The sequence below is a fragment of the Azolla caroliniana genome, unplaced genomic scaffold (assembly GCF_043228905.1).
Source record: "Azolla caroliniana isolate FFs.n. ecotype wild unplaced genomic scaffold, voAzoCaro1.0.p SCAF_79, whole genome shotgun sequence".
In the NCBI taxonomy this organism is placed as follows: Eukaryota; Viridiplantae; Streptophyta; class Polypodiopsida; order Salviniales; family Salviniaceae; genus Azolla; species Azolla caroliniana.
In genome coordinates, this window is record NW_028230514.1 from 26,616 (window position 1) to 54,410 (window position 27,795).

General features: G+C 36.5%; 3 protein-coding genes across 4 annotated transcripts; 2 read left to right on the top strand and 1 right to left on the bottom strand.

The window, feature by feature from the left end:
* Positions 1-2,797: 2,797 nt before the first annotated feature.
* Positions 2,798-6,456, bottom strand: LOC147849329 (uncharacterized). The gene is made up of 4 exons (XM_087337623.1): positions 6,139-6,456; positions 4,924-5,064; positions 4,738-4,808; positions 2,798-3,376 (listed from the first exon to the last, which is right to left on the bottom strand). Exons 1-4 carry the CDS (start codon positions 6,364-6,366, stop codon positions 3,097-3,099), a joined length of 720 nt encoding a protein of 239 aa, XP_087193749.1. The 5' UTR covers positions 6,367-6,456; the 3' UTR covers positions 2,798-3,096.
* Positions 6,457-8,507: 2,051 nt separating this feature from the next.
* Positions 8,508-13,311, top strand: LOC147849330 (uncharacterized). Its single transcript, XM_087337626.1, has 12 exons — positions 8,508-8,639; positions 9,372-9,995; positions 10,118-10,191; positions 10,338-10,341; positions 10,386-10,586; positions 10,655-10,735; positions 10,840-10,881; positions 10,968-11,030; positions 11,141-11,183; positions 11,300-12,072; positions 12,143-12,211; positions 12,751-13,311. Exons 1-12 carry the CDS (start codon positions 8,592-8,594, stop codon positions 13,027-13,029), a joined length of 2,301 nt encoding a protein of 766 aa, XP_087193752.1. The 5' UTR covers positions 8,508-8,591; the 3' UTR covers positions 13,030-13,311.
* Positions 13,312-14,276: 965 nt separating this feature from the next.
* LOC147849331 (LYR motif-containing protein At3g19508-like) lies at positions 14,277-16,563 on the top strand. 2 transcript variants are annotated; one of them, XM_087337624.1, is made up of 3 exons: positions 14,283-14,522; positions 16,013-16,083; positions 16,384-16,563. In XM_087337624.1, the coding sequence occupies exons 1-2, from the start codon at positions 14,334-14,336 to the stop codon at positions 16,070-16,072; spliced, it is 249 nt and encodes an 82-aa protein (XP_087193750.1). In that variant the 5' UTR covers positions 14,283-14,333; the 3' UTR covers positions 16,073-16,083; positions 16,384-16,563. The 2 variants fall into 2 exon arrangements, with proteins under 2 accessions (XP_087193751.1, XP_087193750.1); XM_087337625.1 differs by lacking the exon at positions 16,013-16,083 and having other exon boundaries at positions 14,277-14,522; positions 16,373-16,563.
* Positions 16,564-27,795: the final 11,232 nt, after the last annotated feature.

A 27,795-nucleotide genomic window follows, 5' to 3' on the forward strand; every position in this document is an offset into this window, starting at 1 on the left:
GATCCTCTCCAATTGTTTTGGCTTAAGATCAACTTTATCTGACTTGTTGAGTCTCAATGAATTGTGGCATTGATATATATTAATTCCATATCTCTAATTGCTTCAGAACTTAGAAGTTCTATCAACCTCTATCTAGTGGGGAAATTGAAACAAAGAATTGTCATGAATAGTTAGTCTAATATAGTCTTACTAATAACAGAAGAACATGCTACATTGTGTGGCCAACATCATTAGTGTTTGTACGTGTTTTATGCCGAAGTGTATGTTATGGTCGAGGAGCCTCTTAGGGCATGTGAAATTAATCAATTCATACAATATGATGGAGGGAATGAATATTACAAAGTGTTAGACTTTAGTGCACAATTCCAACATAAAGGAATGATACATGGGATTTGGTTAGCTCATAAACTCTCGAGTTGATTAAGTTGCAAGTTACATGTTGGTTGTGAAGAACCTATCATTAAGTGATTTTGGGGCACTAATAAGGAAACTAGTAGAGCCTGAGGGGAAGAACCAATGTCCACAAATGTGAATAGGAACATAATTGTCAATAATAAAATGTAAACGAAGTACAAATATGAAAATGAAAGCTTTATACTTTTGTTTTCTTCATTTTTTGCATTCTAACCTTAAGCTAGACCTCTCCTCCTAACCTTTTATGTTTTTTGGTCTCAATCGTTCCTTAACTTTGTCATGTATGAGCTTAAGACTTAAGCACTTATCTCAAGTACAATGAGTTGAGAATAAAGAGATTTTGTTGGTTAACCTTTTTGTATGATTGCTTGTGCTTTCCTTGACTTGAAGTTTGAGGGAAGTTTTGATTAAGTTGTCTTTTAAGTTAATCTTTTCATTGTCTTTTGTTCTATAAGAGATGTGAGGGTAATGAGTGTTTGTGATTAGAGAGTTTGCTTAGGTAGCCTTAAAAGGTTGCGCTTCCACTCAATCCCTTGCAACAATTTAATGTGACGGTGATTGTTATGTTATTATATTGACCTAATGTGAAACCTATTATATAGTAGGTTGCTAACCCATCTACAACATTAGCATGAACTTCTCTCTAGGCACCACATTATGTTCAATTCTTAAATTTCTTCCTTTAGATGAAACTCCGTATGTTTAAAATTACTTTCTATTGATTAAATACGTGATGGAGCTACAATGTTTGCTTGCATTATTAGATTTTGATCTTTTCATTCCTGTGTTGTGTTTGGACCATGTATTTTATAAAATGGATACACTTTTCTTCAAAAACTATGTTTAAAAAGATACTAAGATCATATATTATGAAAAACGGAATTTCTAGTTTCCCATAGCTACACTCTACACCTAAAATGCGGATTGGTGGATAAGAGGTCTTTCTTCTTCAATAACATTTTCAAGGTTCTCACAATGTGCTATGATAGTTTTCAAATGTCGTTAATTAGCTAACTATGCTTATCCTAACAAGTTGGTGCTGGCATACTTTTTTAGAGAACTTAGCACATCAGACATCTACGATATTGAAGGAACTGAATTACCATCAATGTTAGGGACATCCATACTTAGTCCACAGAACCATGTATTAATAAGGTTTGATGAATGTTACTATTATCCATGGGATCAAATATTGTAGATTTAGACCCAAAAAGTGTTAACCATATACCCTGCGCCCTACTCCCTAATAATTGTTGGCCTTCTTCATTGGAAGGGTTGGATCCACAATTGTTATTGGGCAGGTGAAGTTAGAACGTGGCATAAGAGGACCGAGAATAGAGAGTAAGTAGAAGAGTGTGCTACCCTCGATTGCCCACAACTTGATGCCACACCATTTTCCGATACAAATATTGAATCAGAATAGAATCGAGCCACATATTAGTACTACTACTAGTAGTAGAACAAGGCTTCCGCTAAGTCTGGCGAAACCTGTCGACACACAATTTTTAGCCGGGATCGGGCGTGTGCGTGTCGGTATCCGGGTATCTCTTTATTTTCAGAGAAACACCAAAATGTCAGTATGTTCTGAAATGAGTGCATATAAGTTAACCATTCATTCCAGGGGTTCCATATTCAGTTCTACTCATTACGCACCCCTAACCCCAACCATCCATTGATCCCGTTCATGGACCCTTATCAGGGATCTTCGAGATCCTTTCTCTGAAGCTGAAAGTCTGGAAATGACCAGGTATGTGACTAGTTACATATAAACACTCTCTATTCCAATGGCTGTCAGACCAAGTATATGATTCCATGCATTATTTGATGGTGTCATATCTATTGTTACTTGTTATTTGTTCAATCATGGATAAGTATCCAAAGATATGATAGCATGCATGATTTTGATGGCGTTTGAAGCAGTAGTATTTGTTGGAACTTAAAACACACAGCCATTTGAAGCATGAAAATCCCCTGTGGCAACATGTGTGATTATAGGGAATCTCTCTCTCTCTCTCTCTGGTATGCATGCATGTAAATACGGGAGAAAGATCTTTCGTCTGGGGAAGTGTTGTTTAGAGTGGAATTTCAAGGAAGAGTAATGTACTATGCTACTTCGTCTCTTATAAATATTTCATGGAGTTAGCACTGGTATTCGGTTGCTGAGTAGCTCTTTGAGCATGTTGCGGGCATTATAATCCACACTTAATCCATCTCAACCAATTGATTGGTATTTTAAGATTGCTACATGAATTGAAAACCATTAGATGCGTTTTGGCTATACATTCTCTGATATTTTGGTTGTAACAAATACTTGCATCTTCGCTTTTCAAAAACAATCCCAACTCAAAAAAGAAGAGGCGGTATTACACTTAAAGTGCATAAAAGAAATAAGAATATGCATTTTCAATTAAATCCTATGATTTGTCGAGGTTACATTTACATTTGGAATGTTCTCAACAGCAGCAACTGGCCGTCTATGTTTCTACATATGTTTCACTTGTTTATGTGGTCATAAAGATGGCAAATTTCTTTCCATGTTCTAAGCTTAAGATATGGTATTGAAAAAGGATCTTCAAGTCTATATATAAAGATGTCAGCATATGCTAAGTTTCTAATTCTTCAGCTTTTCACTGTTAATGTTCTTATGTCATATCATAAATGGATAATGTAACTAGGATTACATCATGTTGACATGTTGACTTTCTTTTTGGGCTTCAGAATCAGATCATCATCTGAGTCATGGCCAGATTTCCTTTTCACATTTAATAATGGTTTATTACTGCCATTGGAGATGGAATTACTTCTTTGAGAAGGTGTCTTTGGAATGATCTTCTCGGTCTTTTGGATGATATATTTTGATGTTTTTGTAGGTAGACCTAATTTCTGTGCAAATTGACTCTTTTTCTTTCTTTCCATTGCTTTTTTCGCAGCTTCAAGTCCCAGAAGGCCATGCTCCATCATCCTTGTACCAGAAGAAATTAAATCCAAGGTGAAAACACATGACAACAAAGTGGTTTTAAATTCAGAAATGACCTAGTTTCCATGTCTCTGACAAACAACTGCAACATAATGAAATAGTTGAATAGTGGATCTAAAAAACAAAATTTAATAGTATCCAACATTAAGGTTTTATTCTAAAAACTTGCAAATGATTATTATTTCAAATGAAAGAATAGCCTTTAACAGTCATATTTATTTTCAGGGAAACATGACAGTTTCAGCATATTTGGTTGTACAATTGCTGAGTTAAGTGGCTGGAAGATGTTGTAAGTTTCTCTCTTATCTGTGTTTTGTGATGAGTCATGGGAGTTTGTCAAGTATTTCTTAGAAGTAAGGCAGTGGTTTAATATTTGAGAGTTTTATAGAAAATGCTATAGAAATGCATGACTCATAGGTAAATAATGTTATTTCAGTAAGAAGATTCTGAAAGTTCTTTCTTTTCAAACACCAATACTACATCTTTTCAAACATTTCAGTGAATCTTCTTACTACATTTGTCTTAAGTCTCCATGATTTGGAAGATTGAACTATGGAAACATTTGCAACAGTTAGGAAAATAGCATAAGTAGCCGACTGTTCACTTCTATTCTAGAGTTAGATACTCTTGGTAAAGCTTTGTCACATAAAGTTTTACCTCTCTAAATATGTAAATTGATCTTTAATCGTAATCACTATTATGATTTAATTTCTTATTGATTAATTTATGGCTATGATATTTTATTAATATTTAACTTTGGGCAGTCTATCAAGAGGGACTTTATGGTTGGATGGGGAGTCAGTCATAGAATGTAATGGATACCAACTCCAATTTCTAATAGAGAGGAATGTCTCTCTTAATTTGTCTATAAATTGGTCAACTGGGACATTAAATTTTTTATATATTTATGAAATTTTACAAAAAAGAAAATCTAGTTGTGCACAAATTTCTCATTTTTTTGCTAAATTTCCTCTGTTTGAGTTCTTGATTTTTGGGTGTACATATAAATTGTTATAAAGAGAGTATTTTGAAAGAGGGGTATCTTTGCAAGTAAGCAATTAGCAGTACTTTGGAACCCTCTTGTTATTTCTATATATGTGAGTAAATAGCTCTCTATCTCACTACACTCATGCACTGGATGCTCATATATCCTGTTAATACAATTCAGTTTAAATTGTGATTTGGGAGTTTCCGATTATTGAAGCAGTTAAGGGATAATGGGAGATCCTATGGGATTCATTTTGGTTTGTTTCAAGCGAAATTATGTCCATTATAAGTTGAATGTTATTACTACATGATTGAATGGTTTAATGATAATAATTTGAGTACTAAATGAAGTAACGTACCAGAACTGAGCCATTTCACTTTTTGGATTTTCCTCATACAGGCTTTGATAGAAGATTCTGAGAGGCTCCCTCTGATCAAGGAGAGGAAGCAAGCTTTTTAAGAAATTTGCTTGATTCCTTCAGATTTAGCAAAAGTACCTAGAAAGCACTATGTAGTATAGGTATAAAGATGTAATGAAAATTGACCTCATCTGGTGGATCGTGTTTTTGCCCAGGTAACTCATAAACTTTTTTCTCTTTTTTCTCCGGGATGTGTTTTGAGGACTTATTTTTTGAGGTGGATGTTTGAGATGCTGATGGCCTTCCAGATGCTGATGTTATTGTAGTCTGTTATTCATTGTCAAAAGGATGTGTTGAAAGACATTATTAGCACTTATCAATTAATCTAATCTCTCTCTCTCTCTCTCACTCGTTTTTGTAATCATAATTTTTCTCACAGGCCGATTTAGTCCTCTTGTAGTGTTCATCTCTATCTCTCTTTCTCTCTAACCTGAAGTTTTGTTCACCACAAAAAATAAATAGGGTAACATAAACAAAATATGATAATATGCTGAGAAATATTTGTAAAACTCATTATTTTTGCTTTGTCCAGGCTAATTAAGAAATGAATTTTTATTACTTGGAAGGATATATATTGCTAATTAGTCTCTAATTAAGAAGCTTAAGTCTTGATTAAATGCTAAATCAATTGATGTTATTAAATAGACTAAGCTAATGGATTATCCTTGGTTATGATTATTATGTTGATTAAGTTAACATAAACTCAAAATGTCTGACATATGCTTTGTGTTGTTTTTTCAGAACTCCTTAACTATGTGCTTAGATTTACTTTTCATATGAGCAGGATCCTCAACTTTGATTGAGCATGTATAGACAGTTTTGCAAATAAGCAAACATATGAATGTAATTTCTCATGCAAAGAAGCATATTTTAGTAATTTTCCCTTTTATGTTTGCAGTATTTGAGTTTCCCCCCAGAAAAACAAAAAATAATGTGATACCATGAAATTAGGGTTCCCATAAACGAAACAAGGGGCTTCTCAGATGAAAGCAAGGGTTCGGACAGCCTGAATTAGGGCTCACCCCAAAAAAGAGTGGAATTTTCGACAAAGGAAAGGAGTTTCCCACAAGAAAATTCAGGCAAAATTAAGGTTTTCCATGAGCATTATAAGTGGGTAGTGTGATTGACCCCAAAGGAGAGTAGAATTTTCCACAAAGGAAATTAGGGGTTACTATCAAAAGAAAATTTAGGCGAAATTAGGGTTTTCCATGAGCATTACAAATGGGTGGTTATATATTCAGTGAAATTGGCCCAGATCTGGATAACAAAAAGAATAACAACAAATTAACAGAAAATTAAACGCAAAAAAGAGGTCTGAATTGGGTGATTTGAAGTGCTCACCTTGCTATTGTAGTGATTGTTGCCAGTCCGAACAATTGAAGAGTGAGAATGGGGAGAGATCTTTGAACGAGGAGAGATCTTTGAAGAGGGAGAGGAAGAGGAAGAAGAGATTATAGTTTTCCTGATAAGAGGAGGCTTAATATCCTCTCTCTTAACCGTTTTGGCATGACCTAACGACAAGCTCTGCAATGGCTTTGGGGGCAACTTCTTCTTCATAGACTCTGCCATGACTCAAAAAGCTTGAAACTGCTGCTGCAGCAGAAGCTTCTTCCTCCTCTGGTGCATCAAAACACTTAATATGGTTTGTAAGGTACACACACACACACACACACACACACACACATCTCTCTCTCTCTCTCTCTCACACACACACACACACACACACACACATATGGGGGGGGTGTTTAATCCGTAGTAGTCGTGAAATTGAGCCGAACCCGAGTTCGAGCCTCGCCTCGCCACCATCCGTCATCTTTTCTTTACCCTAGTGAACTTTGATAACATGTCCATGTCCCATGGCTTTAAAGTCTCCCATGTTGGAACATCATCTAGATTACAACACTCAGGCCTCCCTTGTACATACTTAATACTGCGTTCTATCCTTGTCTTATCGTTGAGATTAACAAGTGAGACCCTTCACAAAAAACCCCACCTTCGTGAAAAGAAGTGAAAGGCACGGAAGACATGCAAAAGCAACCGGTTCCGTTTCGGGATGGAGGCCAGAGACAAAGAAATGGTTTGCAAGTCGGATTTGAGGCATTATGTTGTTTCATGATAAGTAATATGGGATAATACTACTAAGAAAATGACTAACTTTTGCTAATTGTGAATGATTGTGAATTTAGATCATCAATGGTCGACAATAAAAGAGCACTTGTTCAAAACAATTGGATAATACTCACCTTTTCTAGTAATTAATGTTTGTATTAAATACAAAGGGCTACCTACAATGGACCACTAAAGACAATAGAAATAACCCCTTGGACCCACATAACCATATTATGTAATAGCCAACACTATTGATGAATATAATTTGAACCGCCTTGATTGATAATAATCTCAAAGTTTTAGCAATGAGAATTGACAAAGCAACCTATCTTTGAACAATTGCATGTCTTTGCACCCTAGAGTGGGCCCAAAGACATATTTGTTTCACACGCACAAAATATGTCAAAACCCCAATATCTCAAGAAGTGGAAATTTGGTTCAACTTGTGATGATGGTCGCACAAATCCAACATAAGGAGGCAATAATTGAATTGGGGATTTCGAAATTGTTATTATGGAATCCAACATTGCAAATATATATTTCCGAACACATTGTGACATAGAACAAGTGATCAAGTGATATGTGTTATGTTCTACTGGCATGGTACAAAAGAGACACAATCCATTGGTAATATTCCACATATTTGAAAGCATGTCCCAATGGTAGTTCCTCGGTCATAACCCTCCAAGGAAATACCATAGCATTGAATAGAAGATGGGGATGCCAACATGCGGCTAGCACACTTCCACAACATGTTATGGGCTTTCTAATTTCTCACACCCACTCATTCCTATGAATGGTTTTATGATGTGCTTCATTAGTTTTTACATTGAGAAGACAAAAACTACATGCAAATGTCCAATCAACCTCCAAGGTAGACTCAAGAAGTTTTGGAATGGGGTAACACAAAGATTGTCAATTCTTATCGCATAGACCAAGCATGGACATACCTTTTATGAACGAGAAATCTCACCCTAGCTATTCAGGATGCCATTATTCAGGCTTTAGTATCCAACATAATGTCCCCAATTATGCCATCCTATGCAACGGTAAAGAAATCTTACCCTCCCAAGCCAACATTCATGTCATTACCAAAACATCTCTTTGAAAGGAATTGGGATTCTCGCGATGGGCGCCGCTACACATTGCCAAGAAGCCAACATATGTTTAACGATTGCAAATCCTCCCGAGCATTTCATTTACGTGGCATTATTCACCCTGTTTCACTTAGAGAGCCATTATCTTCATTCTTCCAAATGTAAACCCTAATCTCACTAGCCGAGCGAAGGTTTGTTTTCTCGCTTTAAAACAAAGTTAGTAGAAAAGTGTAGGAATTCCATATATTCTGTTATGTGTGTATGTATGTGTGCATACCCCCCCCCCCCCAATACAATAACAACCTTTAAAAACACCATGATTCAGCCCATATACATATGGCAAAGCCCCTAAAAGTGAATAAGCAATGCGGAGTTATTATTATTATTTTTGTTAATACAACACATTAACAATATGTATATGTTTTATTTTGTTCTGTTTTTGTGGAACCCCCTTCCTACATTCATTGATTCATTCATTCGCCCAGAAGCCAACAAACAACCAAAGGGACGTGTTCCTTGGACAAACACTGCAGAGAAAAACACAGACGGAGACGAGAGCAACCCAATCCGCCCCCCCAAAAAAACCCAATGTCTGCAGAGGATGCCGATGTTGTTCTTCTGGGTGTTTGTGAAAAGGTAATTCTTTCTCTCTCTCTTTCTCTCTCCATATATATATATATATATATATATATATATCTCCTTGCCTTGTGCGTCCATTGTGGTGTATCTCTTAGGGTTTTGTTTTATCTCCCTCAATCAAGAATCGGGCATTTAGCAGCTCAGACGAAGAAGGAGAAGAAGAAAAAGTAACATTTTCATCTGCAAGTACCACTCAAAATCATTTCATCAATCTATCATGTCTTTTATTCTATATTTGCCAATGGATACCCAATTGTTTATCCATGTTTGCCAATGCATAACCGATCGTTTACAGATGAGAAACCGACCATTTAATTCCATGTTTAGGAATGGGCACTCAATTGTTTAATTCATGATATCCAAATGGGCACACCTAATCGTGTAGCTCTATGCCTGCAAATGGATACCTTCTCATTTTATCGATGTTTGCAAATGGGCATTTGATCTACTCTTGCAAAGGGACACCCAATAATTTAATCCATGTTTACAAGTGTGCACCCAATCAGTTATCTATTGCTGCAAGCAGATACCCAATCATGTAACTCTAGGTTTGCAAGTAGACATCTAATTATTCTATCTATGTTTGGGAATAGGCATTCAATTTATGCCTGTGAATGGTCACTTATAATATAACTTATACTGGCAAATGAAATTATTTAATTTACAACTTCCTTCAAAACAAATGCTTTGATCTAACGTTTTCTTATTTTTATTCATCTATGCTCACAGGACCTACCATTTGCAGATAAGAAGAAAACTCCAGAGGAGCTTCTTTTCAGCCTCACGGGTGTCAGTTCTACCATTGATAGGGGATCCACACATGCAAATAGGGGTAGATTAAGAGGGGTGATTACTCCACATTTAAAAAGGACGGCTCCTGCCCAAAAAGCAAACACAAGTTCTTCTATAAACCATCAAACTGTTGATGCTGCCACCCAATCACAACCTACACAGCAATCATTAGGAAAAGGCCAAGGATGCCGTGAAAAAGCATTAGACACCTATGACTTGGGTTTTTGGACTTATATTGTCTTGCCAGATAGGAAGAAGAAACTTGAAGAGGAAAGCTCCTCCGATACGGATAGTGAAGAAAGAGAGCAAGCTACGATTAAGGCCGCCTTGCGGAACATGAAGACACCCGAAGAGGATCCAAAGGATGCACAAACCAAACAACGAGAATATTGGGCTCGACTTAAAGAAACTCTGGGTTCTATTAGAATGCGTACACAAATGTTACAAGACCTTTCGTTTGCTGATGCTAGTAAATATGAGAGTTTGGTTCCTGTAGGTGCTAACAAGGATGGTGATGGAAATAATCCTGCAGGAGTAATTGTTAAGCAAGCGAGAAGATTGGTATCTTTATCAAGCTAATACAATGAATGCATTTTTTTGGTTTTGGACACCTATGGGTCGAAGAGTGCATGCTATTAAAATATTCATAAGCATCCCTTATGTGCGTGGTCTTTACTCTTTAGGCAGAGCTCATGCACATGGAGGAGCAAGCCCTTAGCCTTCGTGATTTACACCAATGGCTTCAAACTGTAGGTCGGTTATGAATTTCATTTAATTGATGGAAGTTAGGTTTATATAAATTCTAGAATTCTCGAAGGATTGTTATGTTACATATTGAAAGAAACTGAGAGATGCTATTCGACAATATAGAATTACTATGCCCACCATGGATTCTTGATCCAGATTAGTTATTGGGAACTTTTCTTTTCCGAACCAAGTTTGTATGATTAGTATCATGAAGCAGGAAAGGGTTTAAGCGAAGGTGCCACAAATCATCCCAGGAGTGCTCTTCAAAATCAATTAGATCGTCTTCGAAGCTTAAACACAATCAAGGAAACTCAAGAATCTCTTCCTACTAATGCTTCGTCAGAGCTATTGCAACAAGTTGAGGGCAACCTTAGAGATCGCTTAGCAAACTTGTATCAAGGGAAGGTAGTACATATGTGTATCTTCTTCTTTGAAAAAGTTTCCAAATGTCTCTGACCTCATCTTTCCCTCAGAACTTCATTCTGAGTCATCAAGCAGATTTTATGAGAAATGGAGACTTGGATATAGAAGCTTCTGGTGAATCTGGTGTTAAAGTAAAAATGGTCATATTATATATAGAATGTCTTCTCCACGTTTTCTTAGGTTCGAAAAAGCACATACGACTCACCTATATCTTGTCTTTTTCCCTCCTTTGAAGGAAGAGATTTTCTCTGCTATCATGGAACGGTTGCAGAAAATGGTAAATCTAATCTCAAATAGATGTGAATTTTTCTTGCCTGCCTGGAAAATTATGGTATTTCATCCCACTCCAAGTCTCTTTTCCAGGAGACAGCCTATGAGATTCTTGGGTCAACAATTCTGGACAGCTCGAAGGAGGTGGAGAAAATGGTGTGTAACTTACTGATAACCAAATATCATATCTATGTGGTTGAATTTCCTCACGTTTCTCCAGAAATTGCTCATAATTAATCACACATATATTCTACATGCATGTATAGGAAGAGGAATTTCAAATGCTGCAATCGGAACTTGTAACAAAGGGTATTTACCTTTTTGTTTTATAATATGCAACTCAATAATCAATTTATAGTCTCAAAAAATTGTGGGTTCTAATATCTAATATCTAATATCATTTAATTATGTTTTCCTTCTGTTAGGCTGCCCCTTGCGTGCAATCCATGAGATAAAAAAGGCAAAAAAATCATCTAATAAAAAATCAAAGAAAGCAACTCATTCAGACGGTGATGGTACAAATCGGGCATCAGAATCTGAAGTTTCATCGGCATTAAACAGTTCAAGACTAACTTCAGCAAAGTCTGATAAAGATGGTGGTAAAAACAATGGTCTAGATGAAGGAGAACAACCTCTAAACAAGGATGACACAGACGGAAGAAATGATGTAAAGGAAGGTAAAAAGAGAAATGATAATAAGGATAGGTCAAAGAAAGAAAAGAAGAAGAATTCCTCTTCCCAGAAGGCTGAAAAACAAAAGGAAGTGAAGATCGATATTCGAAAGGGTGGAAACAGTGCTGAAAATTCAGGAAAGAATTCTACACAGAGTTCCAGCAGAAATGAGAAAACGGATTGGTCTGTGTCTTCAACAATGGTATCAGAGACATCTGATGGTAAAACTGTAACGATAAAGGAGAATGGGCATAGTAGAGTTGAGGATGCAAATGTCATTTCAGAAGAAGGAAAGAAGTTCTTGTTTCCAGACATTAAGAGAGTTGCTGATGATTGCTCAGAGTTCTCAAGACCTATTGAAGTACAAGAAAGCATGTTATGCACAGAGAATAAGGTGTTCCGTAGTAAAGATACCTGTAATGTGCCAAACGCTATGAAGTATAAGATGAAATCACATCGTGCGTCTTTTGGAGGATGCGTAGAGGAACTTGTGCAGACTGATGATGTTGTCATCATTTCACTAAAGGTTGGAATTTTTTTTTCCCCCTAGCCATGAAATTAAAGAAAAATTTAAGTTCATCTTTCACTTTGTATAGGGTGGATTTGAGGATATACCTTCAAGTCAGTATCAACAAATGGACGTTAAAGATATGCTTGAGAATATGGTAATTATCTTATCCATCATCACACCAACATTATGTGGATTTTATTTTCCATATTCAGGTGTTGTCTGATATTTTCAAGGAATCCATCTGCCCTTTGCTTTAGAAAACAAAACAAACTATACAATTATACAAATGAGACACACTGGAACAAAGTATATAATAGTATAGAAAAGAAAGTACATTCTGCCCAATATGGCTGTATTGCTTGAGATGGATGAATGGCCATCATGATTCTTGAGTTCCTGATGCCACACCAGTTTGAATTTTCAGTTTTTGGTGGGATTTGATGACTTTCCTAGTTGGGGAGACTTGTGAATTGATGTTAAGGTGGAATTTCATGTGAACTTTTATTATGGGGATGAATAGAAACAAATGGAAGTGGGGTTTAGTAACATTGAAAAATGGTGGTTTATCTACTTCGTTAGGCAGCATCACTGGTGATTGGGATTGATATGTGTTTGTTGATTGAGTATGCTATGTTTCTAATATCTATATGTGGACAACTTCAGAAATGTTAATAATATGTTTTTTAATTCCAGAAAAAATTACAAAAGCAAGTGCAGTTCTGGAGGACAAAGAATTGGGCAGAGAAGCATCGTGAACATGGTCGATTTACACAAGCTCCAGTATACAGTTCTGTTAGTCAGTTTACTAAGCTTCATACTTCACCTGAGATGGGTTTGGTATTTTATTATAATCCACAAACAAGTATTTGTGCAATGAAGAGTGTATCGGATCTGGATTCAAGTATGCAACAAGCCATTCTGGGGCTTACTTCCGAGCCCAAGAAGGAAACATCGACAACCCCCAAGTCTTAGTTGATAACATGTTTTTGCTCAGCCTGATGTTTTGTAGAAGTCTTAGTATTTTTCATTAATGTTAAAAATAATGTTGTGGTTCCATTAGTTTTTGTACTGAAGTGGACTGTAATGATTATGTACTGTATTACTTCCTGGTTCTAGTAGAATAAGCCATAATTGCCATTAAATTTTTAATGTTTACAGTGCTTGATAATATCGTCTAACTGGGCAATGTTACCATGCTGTATCATACTTCTGAAAGAAAGCTCGTCTAATGTTAAATTTCTTTTCTTTTGGATTCTTCTTGATTAGCAGAAGTACTGTTTGGCTTTTGGTAATGCAAAGTAAAGTTTTCCTCTTGAAAGTGGAGCTTAAAGCTGTGTGTTCCCAATCCAATGCCCAATGTTTTTGTTTGTCTTTTTGCGGAACTATCCTTTCCTTTTGGAGAAGGACAATTTCTTTCTCTCTTTCAAGCGACCAACAGATTATTGTGAAGTTTAAAGTTCCATAAGAGAATACAGTGGGAATCCATAAAGATTGCCTCGTTCGGATCATTCTTTGCAACTCAAGAGCTTGAAAAAGTGGAATTGCTACTAATTGCATATCTTTGTATCATTCAATGAAAATGAAAACTTTTTGTCCATCTAGTTACATTTCCAAAGACAATATGGAAAGAGCAACAATTTAAAACTAGACTTCCAAATCTAGTAAACATTTGGAGTTTTGATCAGTAAATCCTATACTGAAATGCTTTAAAAAAAGCAACTTGGCAAAGCAAGGTAAGGTTTGCATCTCTGAGGTTGTGAACACACATTGGGGGTATTGTTAGAGGTTTGTAGTCTTGATATATGGTGGATCAAGTTAACGCTAGATAGTGAGTCTTGATATACTGCATTATCATATCCAGTCAAGCTTGATGGTGACAAATATGTTGCACATAACGGAGGGGTTGTCTCAGGATGAAAACAAGAAAATCCAATCGAGTCATATGTCGTGGCGATACAATGCTGGTCGGATCGAATCGAAGCCTTTTCGGTCTGGATATGACAATGTTGTGGCGACATAATGCTGACGGATCGAATCGAAGCCTTTTCGGTCTGGATATGACAGACAGACAGACAAAACAGATCATCGATGGATGGATTGAATGAGGTGTGATTGGATCGAGAGAGAGAGAGAGAAGATTCTATGGTAATGAGACCAAGACAGACGGCCGATTGATCGATCCGAAAGGCAATGAGTCAGTCAGTCAGTCAAGAGTCTGCAGATGCCAAAAGAAGAAGAAGGCAGAAGAGTAATTCGTGGGGACAGAGAAGACGGAGATGAAGCAGTCGCTGAGGGTTTACGCTGCGGTGCTGCGCCTTGTTCGTCTGCTTCCCTCTGAGACGCGCTCCTACTACGCAAGGTTCGCCAGGGAGAATTTCGCGACCTACAGAGACGAAGACGACGACGGTGTCATCTCCAACCTCTTCGATCGATCTTACCAGCATTCCTGCTGGATCCTTACCAAGGTACTCTTCATCTCCTGTCCATCCATCCATCCATTCAATCAATCAATCCTTTCATGTGTGTCTGTGTCTGTGTCTCACCCTCTGTCTTTGATTCTCCTTTTTTCTCTCAGTCAATTGTATCAGAGATTCTTCTTCCATACATTTTGCTCATACATCTCTCTTCATCCTTTTTGTTCCTGGCCTTTCTTTGGCTGATTTGCTGAAAATACCTTGCATTCCTCTGCAAGGTATTCACCTGCGTCTACATAATAATTTCTGCTCTTCTTCAGTTCAATTTGTAGACGCCTTTTCTTATTTCTCTATCCTGTTATCACGGTCTGTTTTTGTTTCTTGTTCTCATAGATACTTCACTGTTTTATTTACTTGCTTTCTTTAGCTTATCGAATGTAAATATTTCACATCTTGTCCTATTCACCTCTGCCAGATCTCTGTTTATCTTTTTTCTCTATTTTCCTCTTTTTTTTCCCACTGGGTTCATTTGTTTCTTTAATGCATCTCCCATTTCCTTGTTCCTTCTTTTTTGTCTGTGTCAAATCATCCTTTTTTTTTCTTTGGCATATCCGATTCCGATCGTTATGCTTACTTTCCGTTTCTGATTCCTGGTTTTACTGTTTCTTCTTCCTGTTGCATTTCTGAATTCAAAAATTTTTATTTTCTTTCTTTCTCCTGGATGTCTGGATCAGATCTTCCATTTTTTTCCCTTTCAATGTACTCTTTTGCTTTATTTACTTCGTTTTTTACCTCTAAATTTCCAAAGCTTATTCAATTCTATCATTTTCTTACGATTGTTTCTTTAATGCTTCTCCCATTTCCTTTTTTTTTTTCTTGTCTATGTCAAATCTTTCCCATCCTTTTTTTTCTTTTCCGATCTTTATCCTTACTTTCCGTTTTTGTTTCTGGATTTTACTGTTTCTTCTTCCTGTTGCATATCTGAATTAAAAAAATTTCATTTTCTTTCTTTCTTCTGTATGTCTGGATCAGATCTTCCATTCTTTCCCTTCAATTTACATACTCTTTTGCTTCATCTATTTCGTTTTTTTCCCCTAAATTTCCAAAGCTTATTCAATTTTATCATTTTCTTACGATTATTTTGCTTGCCTGGCTAGTCTTTCATTTTCTTCTTTTCTTTTGCGTATCTGATTTGAATCTTCGACTTTATTCATTTACTTTCTATAATTTATTCAAATATATATTTGTTTTTCTTCCGTCCTCTCTTCATATCTCATTCATATCTTGCATTTTCTATTTCCATGTCGCATTTAAATATTTCATTCTCAGCCTTTTTCTGCATCTCTTGATTTCAGTTCATCCATTTTTTCGTCTCCTGTTTCCCTATTTTCTTTTTTCCTTCTGCATGTCTCATTCATATCTGACACATTCTTTCCGCCATTTCCAAAGCTCACTCAATTCTATCGTTTTCCTCCACTATTTTTGTTTTAGGATAAGTGATTATGATCTTCTATTTTATCCTTTCTTCTGTTATTTTGTAGTATGGAGTTGACACAGAAAAAGCGGATAATCTGAAGCAGATCTGCAAATCTTTCTCGTAGACTACTAGTATGTCCTCTTTCCTATACGTTGCTATTTACCTTCTTCCAAGCTTGGATTAGTGGTAGAACTTTCAGACATAATTGTATGGTTAGATAATATAGTATTCGAAAATGAGATAGAATGTTGCTGCATTTGCATTCTTTACATGCTTCCTCTTCTATTGTTTCATTCCTATTTAAGAGTGTTTTTTTGCTCACTAGGAACCAGTGCTGAGCTTTAGATTTGTGAAACGCTCTATTATTTGACTGATACGCATGAACCATATGCTCTGATTGTGTTCTAAACTTGGGACATAACAGGTCAGGCATAGCTCAAAGAGAGAGAGGTCCTTCAAATGATCGTTTAGGAAGGATGGCTTCAAATTAGAGTTTAGGAAACTGTTCGACAAACAATACTCAGAAATGGGCCAGATATGGCCTTTGCGTTTGAATTGTATTTAACAGTATATATACTCTTTTTGATGAATTGCAATGCCTCTACATAGAGATGATGAACAATCTAGTAAAGACTCTGAGAATTCAACTGTTAATACATGCGCAATGCTTGGGGTAGGCCATTAATTGGCCACCAACCACCACAGTGCTGCGTTCTTCATCGACAATCTTATGTCATGGCACCATGAACCTGTTATGATTTTTTCTCTATCTACTTATCCTAACCCTATTCTAGGGGAATTAGGGAACACAACCATGTTTTTTTTCTTGTTTTCTACATTTACACATGTACTAAAAAAAAAAAACTCTCATCTTTCGGATGCTAACACCAATTCGACATGGAATTCCCACCATCATTCAATGATTACGACAGATCGGCAGGCAAGTACATATACATACCATACATACATGCATACAAATACAGATATATTCATCTATCATTGAAACATATGCGGTGATACAGTGTTGGGCATGAGTCTATGAACAGCCCATCTGCTCTACATGAACAACACATATGTCCTTTTAATGGGGACATCTCTTTCCTCAAAAAAAGGCTGTCAAAGCAGGTAATGCTGAGAGAGAGAGAGACCATTCATCCTGATGTCTTTTTAGTAGAAAAGGTACTCTTGAAAATGACCAGAACTCTTTAAGAGTTAGGTGGCATTAGTGGCGGGTGCTGCCACCATAGCCAGTGGTTGTTATGCCACTATTGTCACTTCTGAATCATAGTGAAAATGTATTCATGGATACCACCCTTGAATTTGTCTTCACTACTTCAATGTTTGCATGCCTGACAAAAGTTAACCCTGCCTTTCCCTTTCCAATGAAAGGGTGTGGTCCTCTGCTTTTATGGTTCCTTACAAAGCTGTTCCTCCTTTCCTACTCAGGTAATCGGCAATGGTTGAGTTTCTGCTTAACCGGTTTTGGCTTTCTCCGAACCAAACTGGTTAAGCCTCAACCAGTTTTGAGTGTTTTCAAATCTTGAACCAAACCGGTTCCTAAACCAGTTTATTACACGGTTCTGTGCAAACCGTGTAAGCCTGAGCCAAATTGAACCGCCAAACCGTTTAAAATGGTTTAAGGGCTCAGTTCAGGCTTGAGCTGAGTTGTTGCCGACTCCTCGAAAAGGATTCCTTTTCGAGATGTTTGTGTTCACATTATCACAAGTTGGTTGATGAATGATAAGATGCACAATTCATTTTGAGAGGGTCTTTTTTTTATGTTGTATCGATTGTAGATCAATCTAAAAATGGCATACAAAGAATTCGATTTTCTCTAAATGTTATTTTTATGTGATAGCAACTTGTTATTTGTGGTGGTTGGTTGGTTACTCTATTATTTTGTGTGCTGTTGGGTCTCGAAATCACTCTCTTCTAGCCTATGTTATGTTTTGCACCTTAACCAAATTACAGGATAGCCTACATTACACTTTGTATCTTAAATCTTCTGTATCTCCTGTTAAACCAAATTCTTCTTTAATTTTGTCCATCTCCTAATGCAAAACCTCAAAAGATTACATCCTCACGTACATGGATCTGACACATTTGCAAGACAATGAAAGTCAACTGAATCTCACACACCTACAGTGACATAGCAGTTTATGTGATAATATTGTCAGCAACAATAGTCCAATGAACCAAAGTTTTTGCTTGTTTTTTGAGTCATTTTATAGATGGAAGTCTTTTCCAATGGACCTAAGTTTTTGCTAGTTTTTCGAGTGATTTTATAGATGAAGTCACCAAGTTACGCTAACCCTCAAGAAATAAATGGTATGAAAGTTTTGGGTACCCTCGAGAAAACATGCACAAATGTTGCACAAGTAATAAATAGGTATGAAAGTTTTGGGGGTCCTCAAATAAAACATGCACAAATGTTCCACAAGGAATAAATAGTATGAAAGTTTTGGGTATCCTCAATTAAAACATGTGCAAATGTTTGCATGTGATGGACATAAATAATTGGAATTTGGAAGATCATTTTACATATTTTAGTAATAATTAGGTTCTCTCTCTATACCATAGCATCAAAGTCATTAAATTGAGAAAACTTAGGTATGATCCGTTCCATTGGCTAGGCCCCATCTCGTAGATTGCAATTGGCCTCTCTCTCTCTCTCTCTCTCTCTCTCTCACTTTGTGTGTGTGTGTGTGTGTTTCCAATGAATTGAATACAGTATACACTCGTAATTTTTTTTTTATGTTTTTGCAAATTTCCAATCAATTTTATTATCAATGACTCAAGAAAGGTGGAGAAACTTTTGTGGGTCTGTATCCAAGAGCACATAAACAAATCAAATGTATACATGACCATTGAAATGACTTTAAGTTTATGGTGCACTAGTATTTTAAGAACTTTTGGGCTCAACCTCGAGGCAATACAACCCTCAAAGCCATTTTCTATGATAGACTAAGTGGTATGAAGGAAATATCTTGTTTGGATGTGAATGGGTAATAGATTATAGTTATTTATTCCTAAGATGGGCCCATATAGATAAACATGAGAATTGGACCCTTACAATTGGTTTGTATTGTTGATATGGAAAAATGTTTCTCTACAAAATAAAATAGAATGTGAAAGAACTTCACAAGAGAGTTAGTTTATAATGTCAAAATTTAACATGGATAAATGTTATCTTATGTGGAGGCCCACTGACTCGAGAAAGGGAGAGGACGACCATTGTTGGATAAAGGCTAATCGTTGTCTTTTTACTCCATTGGATCCACCCATGAGGCCATCGTATTGGCTCTTTAGAGTGGCTACAACATCATTCCATATCTCATGCAATAACACTGTTTAATCTACAGTTTGATTGAAAAAGACCCGTCTACACCGTTGTTTCCAGATAATTTAAAGAGCTATTGGGCTAACTAATTCTAGGACAACTTGAGCTTTGGCATTAATGGGAGTTGATTGGATATTGTCAATGGTGGAAAACAAAATCCCTTGTGCCTTTATCATCCCCTCCTCCCGATGTTGTATTTGTCAACTGGGGCCTGCCATGATAACCAACATACATCCCCCCACTTGATTGTGCCTTGCACCCGGTATAATTGCAATAGGCGGACAACCCCTGCCATATTCGATGGGTCTTTGGGTAGTCCCACAAAGCACGTCTGATTGACTCTATTTCATTTGGGCACACAACCACGCTCCAACCAGTATTGACCTATGTATTACTAGCCATTGATTGGAGCGTGGTAATTCGCCTAGCGTGGTGTTGTTTCTATTTTTTGCCAAAACTTGGTAATAATTACATGGGGAACATGATATGTGTGCCAAATCTTTGCAACAACCGGCTCTTGGGCGGTTTGAGCAACTAGAATGTGGCTTCCCAATCTAGTCATGAATTGGAAGAAAGGGATGACTTTGTTCCTAGACCCGCATAAGAATCGTGCCACGTCTATTGCAAAGGGGCCCAACTTACCTTACATAGTCATGTGTTTTCATGAATACACTTGTCATTCTGGTTTTACTATGATCGGCTAGGGGTCTACAATCCATTTACGGCCTGTATATGCAAATACTTGAATTGCCATGTTTGATGTTGGTACCTCATTGTCTTATAGTTCATGACCTTGGATCATATCCGGTGTTTCCCTACCTCTTGGGATCAAGGAGCCCTCCTCCTCGTATCCTATCCACTTCTTTGTTGTGTTTGTTTGATTAACAACTTCCCCAAGCAATGGAGCGTTCATAATTTCAAATCTCATAGTCCATCCGAAAAGAAGAATGTTTTCTGTTTTAATGCTACTCACTTAAAGTCATAGTACAAGCAAATTATGGTGTCCAAAGTGTGGGGTCTTGTAATCTATGGGAATGTTACATAGTGAGGGCCTTTGAGTTTACATGGATTTCTAATTATTCTTCATGGAGATGCAAATATTTTGATGTTAACATGTTTACAAATGTTAACTTTAAATGTAATAAGTATGCTAGTAAGAAGATGAAGAAGAACATCAAAATATAATGAATTAGTCATGGAGAACAACTAACAATTCTTGGATGGTTTTGTATGGATAAAGGATGGTCACAAATGGATTCATACAAACATGTTGGCCCCAATATCAAGTATATAACATTTTCAATAGATTATGGGGCCCCACACTTTGAACTCTTCGACATTAATATTCATCACAAATGGGTCATGGATGGTCACAAGTGGGCCATTGTGACGTAATAAATCATGTTTCCAAAGTCGTACACACGGTTTGGTTTTGCGAGATTGTTTATGGCTTAGTTAAACCCTCTACAAGAAAATGTATAAGCTTATTTGTTCATATTGTTGTCATTTATGTCTAAGATGGATTATGTAGGTGAACACTAGAACTCGACCCTCTCTATAGGTTTGTATCGTTGATATGCAAAAATGCTTTCGCACAAAAATAAAGTAACTGTTCCACAAGTAGTGTAGGCTTATTTGTTCACATTATTGACATTTATTTCTATATGGGGTTATGTAGATGAATGCTCGAATCAGATCCTTTCTATTGGTTTGTATAGTTTATATGGAAAACCGTCTTTGCACAAATTAAAGTAAAACAACTCTAGAGAGTATGAGTTTATAATTTCAAATTTCTAGATGGATATTATTAATTGACAAGAAGAATGTTTTCAATTGTACTAATACCTACATAGCACAATGTGTACTAAGAATATCAATGTTGAGGGGGTTATGGGGTGGGGATCACAGGGTGGGGTTCCAAATCTAAGGGAAGCTTAATTAGTCACATTGGGCCCTTCGAGTTTCATATGGACTTTTAATTATTCATCATATAAATGCAAATATGGTTTTGTTAGAATGGTGTATGCCTTAGTTAAACACTCCATTAGAAATAGTATAGGCTTATTTGTTCATATTATTGCCATTTATTTCTAAAGATGGATCATGTAGGTGACCATTAGAATTGGACCCTTTCCATTGGTTTCTATGTTGATATAGAAAATTGCTTTCCTACAAAGTAAAACATAAAAGAACCTTAGAACTTGAATTATAATGTCAAATTTTGACTTGGATAGTTATTAGTTGAAAAGAAGAGTGTTTTCCGTTTTAGAACTACTTACAGTAAATACAACATAAAAATATTAATGTTGAGAAGTTACGGGGTGGAGTTCAAAGTGTGGCAAAATAAGTTTTTAGTTGTTCGTTATAGAGATGCAAAATAGTCCATGTTAAACATGTTTGGAAGCATTACTTTTTAAAATGATTGTCGATAAGCATGCTAGTAAAAAGAGAAAGAATTGAATTGCCATTGATTGATTGACTATGGGCAAGTCATGGAATTATCATATGTATTGATCATGGATGGATTGAACATATGGGGCATCGTGACCTAACCAAGAAAATGTGTATTCAAAGTTGTTCGCAATATTAGTTTCATTAGTAACAATTAGTGAGTTTAGTTTACCTCATAGTTAAACCCTCCATTGGAAACAATGTAGGCTTATTTGTTGAGATAGAGTAGACTTATTTGCTGAGATAGAATCACTTTAAATTGGCATTAAGCTAAACTCACAAATAAAAATCAGAACATTTGCATGCAAGCCATTTTGATTTTCTTTGCTTGATCACGATTCCCACAATCAAAATTTGGGCCCTCCATAAACGATCTACCCCTTAGTTGCTTAGCATACAACAATATACATAAAAAGGAAGAAGAATTTTTTCATATACTATTTATTGTTCCTCAAATACTATATCTTATTACGAGAAAGTATAGTTGATTGATGTCGTGATTATGTCAAAATAGTACGACTTAATTACCAATCCAAGATCAATCATATATTGGCATTCATATTAGTTTGAGCTCTCACACATGGTTAATAACATTATGCTCCCAAGAAACTATGGAATTCCTTACCACTTTCCACACTATCCCAACATTCAAAACAACGTCATTGCCTTTAAAAGATAATTTTGTGAGCAATATGTTTAGAGAAGCTTTTACTTAAAATACTATTTCAAGATATGTAAGACAATTATATACAATTTTTTATCGAATCATGTAGCAATATCAATATTCGCACATATGCATATGAGGTTCTAAAGGCCTCAAAAAATTGAAGGAGTACGAAAAAGAAGGATCGTATCGTATTATATGTTTTAATCCTTGGAGCTCGAGCCCATGGGAGCTTCCCTTAATGTTTTCATTGAGAATTTATTTTGGCAAGCAAGTGGCATAGATGCGCTGCTAAACTCAAGAGCAGGACATACAATAGCTTTTTTTATCAACATTCATTATGTCATTCGAACTTAACAAAACTATAGAAACACATTACATAGAACTAATTACAATTCAAATTACTATAAGGATATGGCTACCTTAACAATGAGAACCATCAGAACAAAAGTACAATGAGAACTAACGTCATTACACATTTGTTGCTTTTTTCTAATAATTAAAAAAATAACCTTTCATTCAGCACTTAATTGGAACAAAGAAAACTTACAAGGGTCATGAAACGGATTCATGGATGAGTCATTGAAAGTGTAAAAACACAATTTTAAAAGCTTGTCTTTCATTATTCTTTTCCCTAAATTCATCTACCCCTTGTTTTCATTCATGAAACTCTCAACCACGTAGTTCTTTTGTTTTCATTAAAGTCGTGTATCATAATTTGCAAACCATAACAAATCAAACACCTACTTGTTACCCAGTTTCCTAATTACTTAAATCCGTCACTATATTATGCATTGAAATGCGACAAGAGAATGGTAAATTGTTTACTTAAAATCATGTGAAGTTCTTAATGCTAGTTTCTTTCATCAAAATAGACATCTACATGTTATGTGCATGTACCACAATATAATGCATTACTTCTACCATTTTCTAAATACATAAATTGTGTTGTATATGCTCAAATTCGATGACTTATGTGTAATTTTCTATTGGTTAAACATTGTCTTTATTGGGGTGTCTTGTTGTTAGTGGAAGCTCCTATGACATGTTTTAACAATCCAATATGTCAAAAGGTAAAGTTGTGGTGAACGAGTGCCTCCTCAAACTTTCGGGTAACATATTCACTTTCACTCAACAATCACAAAAGGTACCATTGGTTGTTCTCACACTTCATGATTGAGAAATGCCCCTCTACTATTGTAACATGTCTCTCACACCAGTAGGAAATGACATTATCGGCCACAACTCTCAACACATCTTCTCTCCTCTCTACAAATTTTTGGCCTTAGAAGACGTTAATATATCTTTCGTTTCTTTCTTTCTTTCTACATATACAACAAGTAAAGAAGCACACGTATCTTTCATTCAAATTGTTTTTCTTCTAATGTCAGAAGTGCATAGCTAGAGCTTTCAAAAGTTACGTTTTTGTTTCCGTCTTCCAACCAATGTGAATAACTTCTTTCAAAGTGTAGGACTTCCTATTGGAGACAAACACTTTTATATGTTTAAAAACTAACGCATGATACATACGTAGCATTTATTCGATTTTGCCTTCCATAAAGCTCCCATGAGCTTCGCATGTACCACAAAATAGAATCTAGTTTTCGACAAAACTATCACAATATGTCTTATGGTTATATAACACAATTTAGACCACCTAAATTGGAATCCACCTCACATGGGCCCGTAGTTCAAGTTTCCAAAATAAAATTGTGAAACTTCACAATATGTATGCAATACAAAAAAGATTGTCTATCAAATACATTAAGAGTGATATTCAACATAATGGTGCCCTTTGGGGTTGTCAAGTTCAATAAAAGAAAAATGAAGTGAACACATAAAATAAAATTGGGAAAAGTACCAGGATACCCCTAGAAGTCCGTCTATTTACCAAAATGCCCCTATAAGTTCCAAATTTACCAAACTACCCCTATGTCCAAAAAATTACACCTTATAAAGTAATTATACACTCAAATCTACAAGCCCTATTTACCAAAGATCGAAGAAATGGACCCAAACTAGCCCTATTTACCAAAGATTTGAGTGTATAATTACTTTATAAAGTGTAATTTTTTGGACATAGGGGTAGTTTGGTAAATTTGGAACTTCCAGGGGCATTCTAGTAAATAGACGAACTTCCAGGGGTATCCTGGTACTTTTCCCAATAAAATTTTGGTTCTACTCAAGTTTAAAACCATGTAATGCATTTGTGGGAAATGATCACTCTTGTATTAGTCTTGTGATTGACATATGCATTTTTTATATTTGTTTGTACGTTGAATGATTTTCCTAGAGTTGTCCTTGGATGTTCGTATGTGTCATATACATCCAATTGTATTGCAAACGGTATTTTTGCTAAACGCTACATAAGACTTTCACCTTGCATTGGGTTTTCATGAGAAAGAATGGTCAATTTCCTTTTAATGAAGTAAAATCCACATCTTGATGCTAAGAATCCCATAACGAGTGAATATTTATGAGGACCCAACCTGATGGGCTTTCCCTAAAGTTTACCTCCTTCGTGTGTCCTTCGCCTCCTAAATAAATTCATTTCTCTAGTATACCAAGGGATCGTTTACAAGTTCTACAATCCTCTTGATGTTTATCATTCAAGTGCCACACCATTCACTAGCCTCTCTTCTCAAGTTTCCCCTATTTTATATGCCTTCACACTTCAGTTAGAAATAAGTTTCTTAATTTCTTTCCAATTATTTCAAGCTCCCTTTGATCCTAGCCTAATGGTTTTTATCTCAACTGATGACCCGCACAAGTCTATTACTTGTACTCAATTTGGCATGTGTAGCATACTTCTAAATCCATGGGCTAGATATTTATTTACATTTGCCCGTCACAGATAGTTTTGTGTAACCATTTCAAAAATTATGACGGGGGTTATCATTAGGGTTTCATTCCAACCAAGAGATAGGCATAAGATGTTAGTTAGAATGTACATGAACGTAGCTTGATAATGAATCAACTATGTCGAAGTTTGGTTTTACTTCCATTTCACCTATAGGCAAATGATCATCTTCTCTAAACTTGTGTGCATTTTCTTGATTGTTCATAAGATGATGGAAATTGAAAGAAAACAAATTTGAAGTACTAGCAATTGTTGGGAGGTGTGATGATATATTGACGTTCACATTGTTTGCAAAAGTGTGAATCTTTTTGAAAGTGTCAAGGGGAAGGGTGGACATGAAATTGAGATCAATTTCAATCTCAATTTTTTTTTTATCGTAATTAGCTTACCCTAGTGGTAAGTTGTTATACACTACCAGCACTATGTCTAGGGTTCGAAACCCAATTTCTCACCTCTCTATTAGATACTCCATATATATCTCTTAATTCACTAGATGCCACTATGGAATGTAGGGGTTGAACCCATGACCACTTGGTCTCCATTGGTCTCTCTCTCTCTCTCTCTCTCTCTCTCTTATGTGTGTGTGCGCACATGGTCTTTATGAATATGTAGTAGCATACAAAACATAAGAGAGACCACTTGGTCTCCATTGGTCTCTCTCTCTCTCTCTCTCTCTTATGTGTGTGTGTGTGTGTGTGTGCGCGCGCATGGTCTTTATGAATATGTAGTAGCATACAAAACATAAGAGAGACCACTTGGTCTCCATTGGTCTCTCTCTCTCTCTCTCTCTTATGTGTGTGTGTGTGCGCGCGCATGGTCTTTATGAATATGTAGTAGCATACAAAACATAAGAGAGATGATGGATAAAATATATTTTTAATGTCCACCAAGTCAATGGGTAGAGAGAGATCATGCAACTTGGTTGGCTACCATATCCCTCGATTGTATTGGCCCATTGACATCATAGATAGTTAGGTGTTATGATTTAGCGAAGTCAGAATTTTCAATACTTTAGTTGTATGATAGTTGTCCTCAATCATTGCGTATAGGGAGAAGAGAGATCGCGCAACTTGGTCGCCCACCACATCCCTCAATTGTATTGGCTCGTTGACAACATAAATAGATAGGTGTTATGATTTGGTGGTGTCATAATTTGCGGTGCTTTATTTGTATGGTAGTCTACTATCCATGACCAATGCACATGGAGAGAGAGAGAGAGATTCTGCAACTTGGTTAGCCACCATATCCCTCAATTGTATTGGTTCATGGACATCCTAGATAGTTAGGTGTTATGATTTGGCAAACTCATAATTATTGGTGCTTTGCGCGCGCGCGCACATACACACACAGGGATTAAATTATTGTTTTCAGAGGTCAAATATGACTTATGAGACAAAAAATATAACATTTTCACGTAATACATCTAAAAGTGAGTAGCAACTCTCGATGTTCAAAAACTTAACTACTAATGACTGTCATAATCGAGAATGCATACTATGATTGTGAGAGAACTTCGTGTAGGGATTGAGTTTGGTCGAAGATGTGTGGAAAACATAGTTGAATGCGATCAAAGGCAAGACGTTATATCAAAGTTAATACTCAGACTCCAAAACTTGTTTAGAGAAAAATGTGCATAATCCTTTACTCTTATCGCGTGGACCTTGTCAGTGTGAGTTAAGTTGCATGGAAGCATGGTTTCGATGCCAAACAAAGGGATGGGATCTAACATGTATTAAGGTGTGCAATTCCCTGTGTGGTGGAGAATATGGTTTTTTGGTTAGGTGCAACACGTAGTAGAATGTGTGAAGCGAGAGCCTCCATATTTTTCCCATGTCATGACACATTAGTGTAGCATAAAAAAGGCCATCTTCCAAACCATTTATCCATATCGATGCATCATGAAACAAGCATGTCGTCACATCCCACCTTCCAAACCAAAATTCCATATCTTGCATGCAACCATAACAACGTTGCTATTTTTTGCAGCTTTGGGTTCTGTTCTAGAAAATCCTAGGAATAACAAGAACAAGAGTAAGGTTGGTTTGTCGGTGGGTTAGCACGTAAATCTGTTTGTTTTCTGAAATAAGAAAATAAAAGGGAGAAGGAAAGAAAGGAAAGAGTCCGTCCGTCCAATAGAGACGGGAAGGGCGGGCAACCATCTAATAGTAATAAATGGAGGGAGTGGATAAGGCCAGTAATACGCCCTCACCTTTGGGCAGGCAGCCCCTTCCCCCCCCCCCCCACCAAACCCACACGTGGATAGCGTTCAAAAATATGCACGAGGACATTGCCAATAACATGCCTCGTGATCCCACACACACACACACACACACACACACACACACACACACTCTCTCTCTCTCTCTCTCTCTAATGATGGAAATAAGAATAAGAAGAAGCTGCTGGAGTCACAGCAGGCAGCAGAAGACCTCCTTCAGCTCCTCAGCTCAGCTTTAGCTTCCCCCTAAATAATTCTCCACTCACTCACTCACTCACTCTCCACCTCCTCCACCTATCTAATCTAATCTAATC